The 14,501-nt window shown below is 38.4% G+C and overlaps 1 protein-coding gene across 2 annotated transcripts in view; it reads right to left on the reverse strand.

Moving 5' to 3' along the window:
- Positions 1–14,501, reverse strand: part of lrp5 (low density lipoprotein receptor-related protein 5) — a 127,174-nt gene that overhangs the window by 55,575 nt on the left and 57,098 nt on the right. For both annotated transcript variants that reach the window (NM_001430956.1, NM_001177458.2), the window contains 3 exon segments: positions 10,332–10,503; positions 10,601–10,997; positions 13,137–13,268. In NM_001430956.1, coding sequence (NP_001417885.1) covers positions 10,332–10,503; positions 10,601–10,997; positions 13,137–13,268 — 701 coding nt within the window.

The raw sequence follows: 14,501 nt of genomic DNA on the forward strand, positions 1-14,501 counted from the left end.
TTTGTTTTCTCAAACAAAATGACTCAAAATGAAAAAAAAATAAAAAATCTGTATGAGTGAAAGAATTGCTGGATTGTGTGCGCGGCGCTGGCCACAGGAGATGGAAAATATTACGAAAGTCAGGTGTCTTTTATACCCCTATAATTCAAGTGAAACCGTGTATCCTTGGAGCCTGAAACATCAAAGTTTAAGACCTCATGGTGAAACAGCCAGCAACAGCAACAAACTGTTACCAGGCAATTAACTATAGTGCTGTTTGGCTTGGACTACCACTGGCTGGATCTCGCCGCTACAGAGGCGCAAACTTGCAGTACTGTTGCATTTGAGCAAATTCTAGTGAGAAAACCAATGCATGATGGTCATCGGTTCTGAGGAACAGTGTTCCTGCTCAATAATCAATTAAATAATTAAAAAATACAGAATAATGTGAAGAAAATACATCAACTGGAAACACAAGTGACCTACTACAAAAAAAAAACATAGTAGGGTAAAGAGACAAAATAGAATTAACAAATATCTTATAAAATATACTGCGAAGTTATTGTTAGCCAAAACGAATTAAAACTATTTCCTGACCATTAAACAGAACTATACAATATTTTACAGTAAAATTCATGCATTGCATCAAATTTAATAATATTAACATTTAGTTGTTGCCTTGTTGTCTTTGAGTATAAAATAGCAAATACTTTACACTTAAATTTAAACTAATAAGTATTATAAAATACAATGCTAAAAAAGTAACATTAATATTTTAATAACATAAATTTCAAAAATGTATTAAGTAGGAACTAAAGTAAGCTACATAATATAGCAAGATAATACAGCACAACATAATACAGAACAATAAATAAACAAAATATAACGTAATGTAACAAAGCGCATTGTAACAGAGTAACGTAATGTGGGGCAACATAATATGAAGCAATAAAAAAATAACGCAACATAATAAAGAACAATAAATAAACAAAATATAACGTAAAGTAACAAAACACATTGTAACAGCGCAATATAGCACAACGTACAATAACGCAACATAATATAGTGCACCACAGTATAAAAAACAAACAAACAAGATATAATGTAATGCAACAAAGTGCACTGTAACAGTGCAACGAAATAAGGCGCAACGTAATATGGCGCAACTTAAAATAACGCGACATAATATAGCACAACATAATATAGAACAATAAACAAAATATACTATAACGTAACAAAGTGTATTGTAACATAGCACAACGTAAAATGACGCAACGTAATATGGCACAACGTAATATGGTGCAACTTAAAATAACACAAAATATAGCAAAACAAAATAAATATAGAACAACAAACAAAAATTATAATGTAAAATAACAAAGTGTAGCACAACGTAATATGGCACAACGTAATTCGACTTATTCTCCACGTACGAGCAAGTGCACCCACTTAAATCATTTAGGCTCGAGACTTCCGGTCTCTTTCACTTCCACTCATTTTTAGACGTTAAAAACAGCTTGTTTTGCTGCTTGGTTTGGCAAACTGATATTTTCTTATTATATTATTCAACTTTATCTGTATAGTCATGCATACACTTGTTTGTAGAGTAAATAGTTTGACCGTTTTCTGCCGTTTATAATTCCTAGTCATTTTGCAAAAACGAGCAAACTTCCGCATTGAAGAATAAGGTCAATATGGCACAACGTAATTTGACGGGACATAACAATGTAACAATATAATAATACAATGTAATGTAACAATATAGCGCGACATAATATACGTAAAATAACACAATGTAATATAGCTCAACATAATATAACAATATAATGTAACAAGTGTAACCATAAAATGAACCAATTCAGCAAAATACTACGCAATATAAGGTAACATTATATAGCGTAATATATCGTAAAAATATAGCACAACAAATATAATGTAACAATATAGTGCTACATAAAATAACGCAATATAAAGCAATATAATATAATATAATATAATATAATATAATATAATATAATATAATATAATATAATATAATATAATATAATATAATATAATATAATATAATCAAGCACACTACAGCATAATCCATTGCTGCCAGACAAGGACGTTTTCTGGATGTCTGCCAGACCTGTGTGGGACATTCATCACCTGTACGAACTCTGAGCTGCATTTGAAGCTCACAGCGTCTTCAAAAACAGCTTATTCTACCACTATACCATCCAAAATCAAAACACCCCTTACTCTGATGGGCCTTGGATGTGCCGCTAACTCAAAGACAAAAGAGCTATCATTAGCATGGCCAATGTTTTAGCGAGAGGCCCCTCGCTGGAAAAACCCTGCACAAATCAAGTTTCACGGCTCCCGTCGACCACAATGTGCCAGGGCCATTGGAGCAAATGCTTTGGTGGGACTTTAGAGAAAAGCATTATTGATCCTCTTCACACTTATGTTTTTTTTTTTGCCAGCATCCATCTGTAGACGAGCCCTCTGCCACCTCACATCGTTCCGCCACAAATAAAAGCCCTCTTTCAAGCTGTTGCTTTGCATTGTCACGGTGTTGCCATACTGAAGGGCCATCAAAATGCACTTCAGGATTTATTGTAGTCCAATGGCTTTGAGAGGAAAATTAAGACTTTTAGGAAAGGGGGAAAAATAGCTATTAAGACATAACAGACTATTTACGTAATGCGAAAAGACAGAAAATGGAACATGACAAATAAAAACACGTAAAACGAAATGTAAGAGGCTGCTATACATAATAATGGATTTCACTGATTTTCTTTTTTAAAAACACAGAAAATAAAAATTTAAGTAACAAAAAAGACTAAAGACTAAGACTATTAAATTAAATAAAAGACTTTTAAATCAACTTCGTCCACGTAGTGTTCACAGTAAAATGTATATAATTATATTTGTTATTTATATTTATGTCTTTTAATTATGCCAGCTGTGCACATAATTTGACTAGAAATTAAAATGTCCTGAATATGGTTAAAGGATTTATCCTAAATTTTCAACCCAGAATGGATGGATGGTTGGATGTTGAGAATTGATTAATATTGAGAACAGACGGATGTTGAGAACAGCTAGATGGATGGATGGACAGACGAATGTTGAGTTTGGACAGATGGATGAATGAGTACAGATGGATGGATGGCTGTTGAGAACAGCTGGATGGATGAATGGATGGATGGACAGACGGATGTTGAGTTCCGAAGGATGAATGGATGTTGAGAACAGATGGACAGATAGATAGATGGTGAGAACGAACGGACTGACTGATGGATGTTGAAAACAAATGGATTGATGTTGAATTGAAGCTGAATTAATGTTGAGAATGGATGGATGTTGAATTGATGTTGACAACCGATGGATGTCGAGAATAGATGAATTGATGTTGAGAATGGTAGAATGGACAGACTAATGGATTAATTTTGAGAACAGATGGACGGATGAATAGATGAATGTTGAGAATGGATAAGTAGAGCGATGAATGTTGAGAATGAATTGATGTTAAGAATGGATGGATGGATGGATGGATGATTGATGGATGGATGGATTCATGTTAAGAAAGCATGTATGTTGAGAATGGATGGATGGATTGATGTTGAGAACCCATAGATGTTGAGAATTGAGGAACTGATGTTAAGAATGGATGGATTGATGTTGAGAATGAATGGATGGATGGACCGACTGATGTTGAAAACCAATAGATGTTGAGAACTGATTAATTGATGTTAAGAATAGATGGATGGATTGATGTTGAGAATGAACGGATGGATGGATTGATGTTGAGAATGAATGGATGGATGGATGGATAGATGGATGGATGGATTGATGTTGAGAATGGATGATGGACTAAAGGATTGATGTTAAAAATGGATGGATTGATGGATGGATGGAGTGGTGTTGAGAATGGATGGATAGATGGACGTTGAAAATGGATGAATTGATGTTGAAAATGGATTGATGGATGGATGTACAGATGAAGCTGGATGTTGAGAACGTATGGATGGATGGGGCTGGATGATGAGAATGAATGGATGAGGCTACATGCTGAGAATGGATGGATGGGTCTGCATTTAAGAATGTATGGATGAATGGAAGGTGAGAATGGATGGATGGACGGAGCTGGATGGGTTTATACTGGATATAGCTAGATGGATATTGAGAACAGATAGGCTGTGTATGGGATGTTGACAATGGATGGACGCAATGTTTAGATTGGGCGGACAGGACTGATGTTTGTATGGATGAAATGTTAGGAAAGGATGGAGGGAGGTAGACAAAGTTATAGAGAATGGATGGATTGCAGGATGGATAATTGGTGAATAGATTAGTCGAATTGGATGTGAAGAACTACTGAATGGATTGGATGTTGAAAAAAGATGATTGGAAGGTAGGTGGACTGACAGGATGCTGATAAAGGACGAATGAAAAAAGTGAAAGAATTATATAAAATGACTGAAACTAGTTTGAAGATGGCATCACAGGGTCTATATTGTGTTTCCTTCAACAGCACTCACATCTCTGCTTGAGACTACCCTAAAAAGCCCTCCTGTTTTGCACAAGTTCTGCTCCACTCTGTTCTACATATTTGCCTTTATGGGAATCCAGAGGGCACCCATGGCACTTTGCAATCAGGGTCACAAAAGACTCTGTGAAAGCAGAATCTACATAATTGCCCCACAAAGCAGGGGACTTTCTACACCGGGGACGGCACATCAGTCAAATGAGTTATCTTAAACATCTCTACAATTGAGGGGGTCTGCGGCAACTTCTAAAGGGTTCAAAGGGGTGGGGTAAAGAAGGGGGTGAGTTTGACTGCTCGGAAAAGAGACGAAAACACACAGAGAGAGCGACAAATGAAAGCCCTGCAATTCCCATACTGTTTAAGGAAAAAAACAAAAACGTGCAAGTGCCTATATTCAAGGCTCCTTTCAGACGTGTGAGACCTGAGATGAAAGGAGATGTTCTTGGCACAGATACAAAATAATTATTCGACCATTTAAGAAAACAGACAGCAAACCTAAACCATATCGGGATGGTTGAATTTAACCACACACATCTCTGGATGTGCTTCTGTATAGTCAAATATAAAGATTTACAGATTACATTTCTTTATCGTTCAATAATTTACTGGAATTGTTTGTTGGTTAAGAAAACAGCATGAGAGTAAATGATGACAGAATAATAAATATTGAGGTCAAATATGATCAAAAGATCAAATATGATTTTGAACAACTTTTGAACAAGAAATGACTTTTCTAAATCTAAAAACTATGTCTTAAAACCAGGCTGGAGAAACATCTACATGGTCCTTTCACAAACATAAAGAATTAACAATGGAAATGTCCTCAACCTCAAATGCAATTCAACTTTTCAAGGAGGAAGGTTAAAAAAAAGCCCTTTCAGACAAGGCCTATCACCAGCCGTGTTAAAGGGGGCGAGAAAAAAAAAGCAAGAAGGCAAGAGGGAGGGAGGAGGGCCTGAAAGCCTCCATTCCTCTATTTATAACTATTCAGGCAGTGAGCAGCCACATTCCAAATGCCAGAAGGCACTTTTCAAAACTCCTCATTTAAAACTTAATGTTGTTTTCAGCTCCTAAAAAAGAGCCGCCCTCCCTCACACCCACCATCAACCAAAAGGAACCAGGCGGGTAGAAAAAAAAAAAGGCAAACAGTAACATGTAAATGTGACTCTGTTCGGAGGCAGCCCAGAATCGGCCCTTTCAAAACAAAAAGGGCAGCTGAAATGAGGTAAGCGAGCATCAGTATGCAAAAAAGATAATCTTTAATGAGAAATTACTGATGGTTGGGCTGTGCTGCAACTACGCCGATTAGCACTTCAAGGGCTTTTCTTCCTTTCAGAGGGTAAGTGGGCCAGCTAAAGAATGGCCTCTGCCTCCATTAAGGTGAATCTGAAGAACCCTTGTGAGAAAGGAGAACAGAACACACTTGTCAGCTGCTAGGAGCCTGGGGAATGCTGACCAGCCACCCAAAAAGTGCATCTGGTGCAGGGGTGGGGTGCTGTGCGTGGATGGAGGAGGACCTCCGCAAGGTTTCGCCTCCATTCTGTGGAGCTTTTGTGCTGGAGTAGGCAGGGGGTCAACTCTGAACACATGACAACAGGGCTTCCCTCCTCAACCAGGCAGAATATCCAGAATCTCTCCTAAAAGCACTTCCAAAAAAATAGAATAGATCACAAATGAGGTCCCAGAATCTTGATTGTTTCTCTTACACAATAATGAGATAAAATGAGGAGCAAATGGATGAAATACTCTGTCGGACAGATTTTTTATCTCAGAAAATGACTCCTTCCTGTTTAGAGCAGTGGTCCTCAATCTACAGGCTGTGGACCAGTACTGGTGCGTGGATCAATAGGTACCGGGCCTCACAAGAAATCCTTCAATTATTTCCGTTTTATATATTATATGAGTGACCATAATCTCACTTATATCTCACTCTCTTAAGTGCCCAAATCTAACCCACAAGCAGCAAAATGAGTAAGAAACAGACGTCTTTGAAAAATTTCTTTGCTAAGGGGAAAAGGCCCAGTTAAGGAACTGTAAAGTAATGGACAGTGCCAACCCATTAGTCCAAAAAATCAGGTAAATCCACCATGTCTGTGCAAGAAAATCAACTGCTTTAGATCACAAATGACGGTGGCCTTTTAGGTCTTTTCTAGGGTTCGCGCAAGTTCGTTATTTCCAATGGACGCACTCGAGCTTTCCAGACTCACCTGGTTGACAGAATGCTGCAAGCACACCACGAGTAACGTGACAAGAACTGACCGATCAGCTTCAGTCTGTATGGAATATACACATTTCGGTAGACTAATAATCTCAAACAAACACAGAACACAGAAACACTGCAGTGCTTTGTAATTTCCTCACCCGGTCTGTGACATAAAGGTTGGGGACCACTGGTTTACAGGTCTAAACAGTATTAAAAATTGTGGTCACATCTGCCAATATATTCAAGTATTGCTTAAAGACTGAAATTTCCTGAACTGAAAAACATCTGCAAGAATAAATTATTTGAGAAAAAGTCAATGCTATAAAAACAAGGCCAAAAATGATGGTTTCTGGGTGATGATCCTAATGCGAAAGAAATCGGATTTCTTCAATGCAACAACCGTTTCTTGGCAATAAGATTAAATAGAAAAGACCCAAGAAGATTGCACAACACTCCTCTGGAGTTACAAAGAAGATCTACCAAGACATCTGTTAAAAAACATGGACTCAAATATTTATTGTCATATTGTTCCAGGATCAAACTGCCTGTGCAACTGAATCAGATGTTTAGAGGTGTTCATCTAACTCCATAAAAATTAAAGAAAACCGAACAACTTCATCGCCATTCAGTTACACTACAAAGGCATTTAGGACCTAAAAAACCTTTGAAATAGAGTTTCAAAGTGCAGCTTTTGGCAATTAATGTTATAATTTCCATGTGTACTACAAAAAGACTATCAAGTGCAAGCATGTTACAGGTTCATCCTACTGGTATTAGTAGACAGTGTGTGCGCAGGCACATCGTGTTCTTTACAAAGTGACATTTTAGCATTTTAGTTGTTTTTCTTTATGCATTTGTGTGAACAGGGCTCATTTTGAAAATGTTTATCACAGTCTTTTTTGTATCATTTCTAGGAAGCAACTAAAATGCTACATAACAGTTATCTCAACAGTTTTTCATTTACAGCTAAGAGATTAGAGACATTCACTTCTGTCCCCTACTTCAAAGATCTTTCGTCTAAGAAGAAAAGCCTCAGTAATCTCACAACTCTCCTTGTGAAATTCAGAGAAAATCTCAACAATGTCTCACGATGCACTCAAATCTGTCAGAAAAGATGTGAGCAATTTTATCTTCCAAGACAGAAATGTTAAAACTATAAATAAACCATGGATGGCGTAGTCGCAAATATCTTATTTGCAGTTATTTTTTAAAGAATTTCAGGGAGAAAAATCTGAGACCAGGATGTCAAGTAAACAAAATATATGTAAGCTCTTCATCAACCCTGCTGAGCTTTGACCAATGCAAAGTTCCTGGATGATGGTGAGTGACCAATCCATTAGAATTTCAAATCCATCTAAATTTTCATTCCCCCCAAAATGGGCTTTCTGTTGCTCAATGGCTGAACTGATTATACAATCTAGGCTGCAGATCTAACAAAGAACATGTTATACAACTTTCCTTTGCTGTGAAGAATGTGAGAAAGCTGTCAGTCAAGTCCTACAAAGTTTCCGATAATACAAGCAAAACTGCAATCACTGGAAAACTGTTAAAACGGCACTGTTTCAAGAAAACACATTCTCTTTAAAGAGAGGACCTCATTATTCTCCCGTTGGGATGTTCTAGGGGGGAATTATTCTAAAAAGTGTTGCACGTGGACTTCAATGAGCATCTGGCCTTTTACCGAGCTCGATCTGTCAGCAGGAGTGCCGTAATCCTCCGCTCATTCAGCCCAGCTTTAACACAAGAAAACACCATCTCGCTCCTCCCTTTGACAGCCACAGAAAACACCTCCACATCTTAAAGAAAGAGTAAAACAGACTGCACGCAAACAGGGACTCGCACTGAGCCACTGGTGCTTTTTAGGCCGCCTTTGCCCTGCTGTTCACCCTTAGCCCGCCTGTCCCGCTGCCCCATCCCTTTAAACGCCACAGCAGGGAACCTGGCAGACTGAAAAAAGCCCTGGGTTACAAACAGGTTAGTTGTGATGGCATTTTGCTGGCTGTGTCTGTCTGCAACCTGTCCAAATCTGTCTGCTCACTGGGAGTCCAGTGCATCAATAAATAATACCTACCCTTTAGAGGGCACAGTTTGAAAGTGCTTACCTAAACTCGCCCTGTACCTAGGTTAACTGGCTTATGGTGCCTAGACAACATGTGACTGTTATGCAGACATTTACTATAAGTACTTGATTTGGTCAGTTTGTTAACACTGTTCGATTCATCTTTATTTCTATAGCGCTTCTACAATGTAGACTGTGACAAAGTAACTTAACATTCAAGTATTTTCATAGAACTGAAAATGTGCCAGTCCAGTTTTTAGTGTTGAAGTTCAGCTTAGTTCCAACCAAGCAAGCCAGTGGCGACAGTGACGAGGAACAAACTTCAAAAATTGACGAAAGTAAGGGTAAAAAACCTTGAGAGAAACCAGGCTCAGTTGAGATCCAGCTAGATAATGCATTAGGTCTACTAATAATGAATTACTAGTAATATCTATTAGTAATGCATCACACATAATTGCATGAATTATGTCTAGATAACAAAATATTGTTCAATGAATACAGTGAAAAGAATCAGGTTGTTCAGAATCAGCGTGTGAAATAGAAAATGAGTGCAGGAAAATAAGAGAGGGATGTTTCCTTAGCTTCTTTTGTGTTTACACGACAGGGTTTCAGGCATACTGACTGAATGAAAAACCTCTGTATTATGACACCCAGGGACCTGTGCCTACAGGTAGCTGACTAATTACACAATGCCAAAACCACGAAAACGCCCAGACCACGAAGCCTGTGCCACAAAAGAACAGACACAGAGGAAACAAAAACAGACGGAGAGAAACTACGACAGAATAAATCAAGACTTTTGGTCTGAGGCCTGAGTTAAAAAAAAAAGAAAGAAAAAAGAAAATACTCTATCTAAATATGAAACCTTACACAGGAAATACTTTTCAAATATACTTGAGGTTTCACAACAGTTGGGACTTTGGACAAAAACAAAAGTGCGGGAACTGACCGGATGGCTGTTGTCACTTTTTTCGAGATATTACACAACCAGTCTAGGATTCCAAAACCACTTTACACTGAAACAACAGCTTGATAAACTTCAGTGTCATTGGAGAATGTGCACTTAATGCACTCTTGAGTCTCATGGAAACCCACATTTTGGAATCATAATTATTATGAAAAGTGCTACACAAATAAACTTGAACATAAATCAACATATTGAGAATATTACGCACTGCAAGAAGGGGGTGTTATTCAAATATCTGTTAAAAAAATAAAAAATAAACAATGGGAATGTTGAAACAAGTCTATTAGAAGAGTGTGTATTTGATGATCATCAAATACACGAAAGTATTTGAAGGACTAGCTGTTCATTTTCGACAAAGAATTTGCCCTTGGATTCTCAGCCAATCCTTGGATCCCCTCTCATTACTCCACATACTCAGACTATTCAATCAGCACTAAAGCTCAAGTATCATTTCAGCCTCTTTGTTGAGCATGGAACACCATAACATTTTACTGCAACTCATATATGCTTTGAGTGTAGGGAACCTAATGAGCAAAAGTCACATTGAGGTGACAACTTCATATAAGAGAAACCTCAGCTGCCTTACCTCAATTTTGTCTGTTTTGGCATCACCCCAGTAAAGCTTTCCGGCTATATAGTCTATAGCCAAACCGTTCGGCCAGCCAAGAGAAGTGTTGAGAAGCACGACCCGGTCCGTGCCATCCAGGTTTGCTCGTTCAATTTTGGGCAATTCCCCCCAGTCAGTCCAATACATGTATCTGTACATATATACATAAAAAAATGAAAATCTGCAAAAATCACATGAAAATTCTTAGGAAAGAAATCTCAGAAATGATCTTAATGTGAAGTTCGTACCCATTTATGGGATCCAATACAATGGCTCGTGGTTCGTCCAGGTTCTCAGATATGAGGACCCGTCGAGAAGTGCCATTGAGTCTGGTCACCTCAATGCGATCTGTGCCAGTGTCCGTCCAGTAGAGGTTTCGTGCCACCCAATCCACAGCAATTCCATCAGGATGATTGATCTCATTGGTGATTAAAGTCTGGGCATCGCTTCCATCAATTCGAGCACGCCGTATAGCCCTCAACTCATCGTCCGTCCAGTAGACATATCCCTCCACCGGGTCATAATCGATGGCAATTGCATGACGAATATCATTGACTTGAAGGACGATATCTGTAAAGTCAGGCAAGTCCAAGGATATCCGCCGAAGATCAGTGCGACGAGCAAGTAAAAGCACCTGTTCTGCTCCTAGGAAAAAAATAGAGATTTGCTCAGAGAACAATAGTGACATCTGTCTTTATGTACATCCTGCAAAATATTCATCAAGTATTAGAAATGCCTTGCACTTTGACCTGAACTGTCTACTTCATTCAAGTTAAACCCATGTAACACAGTCTACAAAGATGTGGTGTATTAAGACAACTACCATGCCTAGGGCACAGACTCAACTCGTCAAAGAAAACAGAGTCTGACAGTAGCAATTAGCAACATGAATTGCAGAGTTGTCCCTGCAGACGGTGCACTGCAAGATCGCATTGCTCCATTACAAAAACCGCACGCCAGGTTTGAAATACCAACAGTAGAATCTGTCTAGACCCAATCTGTGGAAGCAATTAGGTCCAACCTTGTCCTTATTTAATCTCTCTTTGTAACCGAGCACGCTCCAGTACCCACAACACCAGCTGCGGTCCACGGCACCCAATAAGTAGTGACATCCATCAGTGCTGACACCAATAAGAAGAGGGAAAAACAGCTCCTTTAGGGTTTGCCTGGATTTTTTTTGCTCCTTTTGGTTTTAATTTGTCCTTCGTTCTGCCTTGCATGTTATCAAAGCGAGTGGACGTCTGACAAAACCAAAACAAATGCCTTCAATTTAGCCATCCAAGCTAAACAAGTATGAGGTGTGGACCCTTGCTTATGCTAATCCCTTGTCCTACTGGACCCGCTCGTGGTTGTACCCTTGCCGTTAATCAAAGTCCAGTACAATAGTGTATTGTTTTAGTTCTGATTAGTTGTCAACTAGCTTAATCCTGAGGTCAGTGGGAATATGTTTCATTTGGCCAGATGACCTCCCCTGTCTTCCACTAACGCAACTTTGGACAGCTCCATGTTTCACTTGCGCCACTGGAATGAGGGCTTGAAGAATGCATCTCATTGTTTCCTGGCCTGGGAATACACGGACTCAAATTTGAAGTTATAAATTCGAGTAGAAAGACAGAGCGACTTGGTAAGGGGGCGAATGTATTTTTTTGTAATAAAAGAGCGGTCTGTCGTTAACGGGCTGGGTGCACGGATACAATGGACGAGTCTGTTCTAGAGAGGCTAGGGGAAAAAAAATCATTGAGCAAGCCAGGGGGTGAAGCCTGATTTTGGAGTAGCCCTTAATGCTTAATGCATGTCCTCATTAAGAACAAAAGAACAATTACATTCATTCTAAATTACACAAATACACTTAGGTTTTGTGCAAGAGCAGCCCTTTTTGGTCCTATTATGTGGTCCTTACTTGCCATCTAGCTTACTTTCTATAACTAAGTTTAACCTAGTAAAGATTTTCTTGCCAAGTGAATGAAAAATCGTCAGACGAATTTACCAAACAGCTCAACTTAGAAATCATGGAATTCTCTTGGATTCTTTAAGATTTGATTGCGTTCTATGATTATTCCAGACTTCCAAAAGTCTCAACTTTTAAATTCCCTGATATTTCCATTCATGCCACAATGACTTTACCAGCGAATTACAATGAGCAAAGGTGCACATCTGGCTGAATTGAAAAACAGTCTAACCAGAGATTTCAGGCAAGAAGTAATTGGGGGCAGGTACAGAAGTTAGGACCCAAGTCGACCTCTAGTCTGGAGATGAGGAAGTGTATACAAACCCTTGAGTAATTCAAACAAACATGTTTCCTGAATTTGCCCAAAACTCACAAACCTTAAACTGACCTATTCAGCCCCCAAATAGTGACCCTGAAACATGACCAAGTGGCTTCCACCTCTCCCTCCAAGCATAAACTTTCATGAGAATGGGGAAAAAGTGGGGACATGTGTCAGTTGTTATGGAATAAAGTTATGATTCATGATTGCTGAATCAGAGGCAGAGAGATTTCTACAAAATTGTGAACTCAAAGGGGCCGCCATCTGTCAAACATTAGTCTCTGTCATGGTTTTCCACCCGGGACACCAGGCAAATGTTTAATAGATGCACAGTACGCCAATCCTCATACCAAAACCAGCCCATGAATGGCTAGAGTTCATAAAATCTAATTTTACGCTCAAGAGCAGGGACATCATAATAAAATTACAAACGCTCACAACCCTTTCCCTCATCTTAGAAACAGTGACATATCTATCCATCTAGAATTCAAATCAATTTGTTGTTTTATTGGTTTACCTGGCCGACAAGTCTTTCCGTCCTCTTTGAGCTTAACCCCTGTTGGACAAGCGCAGCTGTAAAAGGGAGGAATGGGGGAGAGAAGACACAGGTGGGAACAGCCTCCGTTCCTTTCACTGCATGGAGTTTGAACTGTGGAGAAAATGACAAGGGAAGAGGAAAGCTATAAAAACCGCTAATTATTTCACATTACTGCAAAGTGCAATGACCCCCAGGTTAAAAAATGACCAGAAATTAGAGCAACCCAAGGAGTGTGTGAATGTTTCACCACATCCTCACCTTCATTTGAGAAAGTTCATCAGATAGGGTGATTGTTTCAGAGGAGTGAATTATATTGTAAATACAGGGCTGTTACATATATAACCACAGACCGAAGACATTAACCCGTGCTTACTGATGTTCTTAGTAATGTTTTAGGGGTGTAGTGTTTTAGTAGTGTAGTACTCTTACTGATGTTCGTAGTAATGTTACTGATGCGCTTAGTAGTGTTTTAGTGGTATAGTATTTTTACTGGTGCTCTTAGTAGTGTAAATAACCACATACTGAATAAATTAACCCTTACTAATGTTCTTAGTAGTGTTTAAGTGTTACTGATGTTCATAGTAATGTTACTGATGCTCTTAGTAGTGTTTTAGTGGTATAGTATTGTTAGTGATGTTATTAGTAGAGTAAATAACCACAAATTGAAGAAATTAACCCGTGTTTACTGTTGTTTGTAGTAGTGTTACTGATGTCCGTAGTAGTGTTACTGATGCGCTTAGTAGTGTTACTGATGTCCGTAGTAGTGTTACTGATGCGCTTAGTAGTGTTTTAGTGGAATAGTATTTTTACTGGTGCTCTTAGTAGTGTAAATAACCACATACTGAATAAATTAACCCTTACTAATGTTCTTAGTAGTGTTTAAGTGTTACTGATGTTCGTAGTAATGTTACTGATGCTCTTAGTAGTGATTTAGTGGTATAGTATTGTTACTGAAGTTCTTAGTAGTGTAAATAACCACAGACTGAGAAAATTAACCCTTGTTTACTGCTGTTCCTAGTAGAGTTTTAGTGTTACTGTTGTTTTTAGTAGTATATTAGTAGTGTAGTAGTGTTCCTGATGTTTGTAGTAATGTTACTGATGTGCTTCCTAATGTTTTAATAGTGGTGCAGAATTTCTGATGTTCTTGGTAGTGTTTTAGTGGTATAGTATTGTTACTGATGTTATTAGTAAAGTAAATATCCACAAATCGAAGAAATTAACCCGTGTTTACTGCTGTTCGTAGTAGTCTTTTAGTAGTGTTACTGATGTTCGTAGTAGTGTTACTGATGCTTTTAGTAGTGTTTTAGTATTACTGATGTTCTAGTAGTGTTTTAGTAGAGTTAC

Source organism: Danio rerio, chromosome 25 (assembly GCF_049306965.1).
Source record: "Danio rerio strain Tuebingen ecotype United States chromosome 25, GRCz12tu, whole genome shotgun sequence".
Taxonomy (NCBI): Eukaryota; Metazoa; Chordata; class Actinopteri; order Cypriniformes; family Danionidae; genus Danio; species Danio rerio.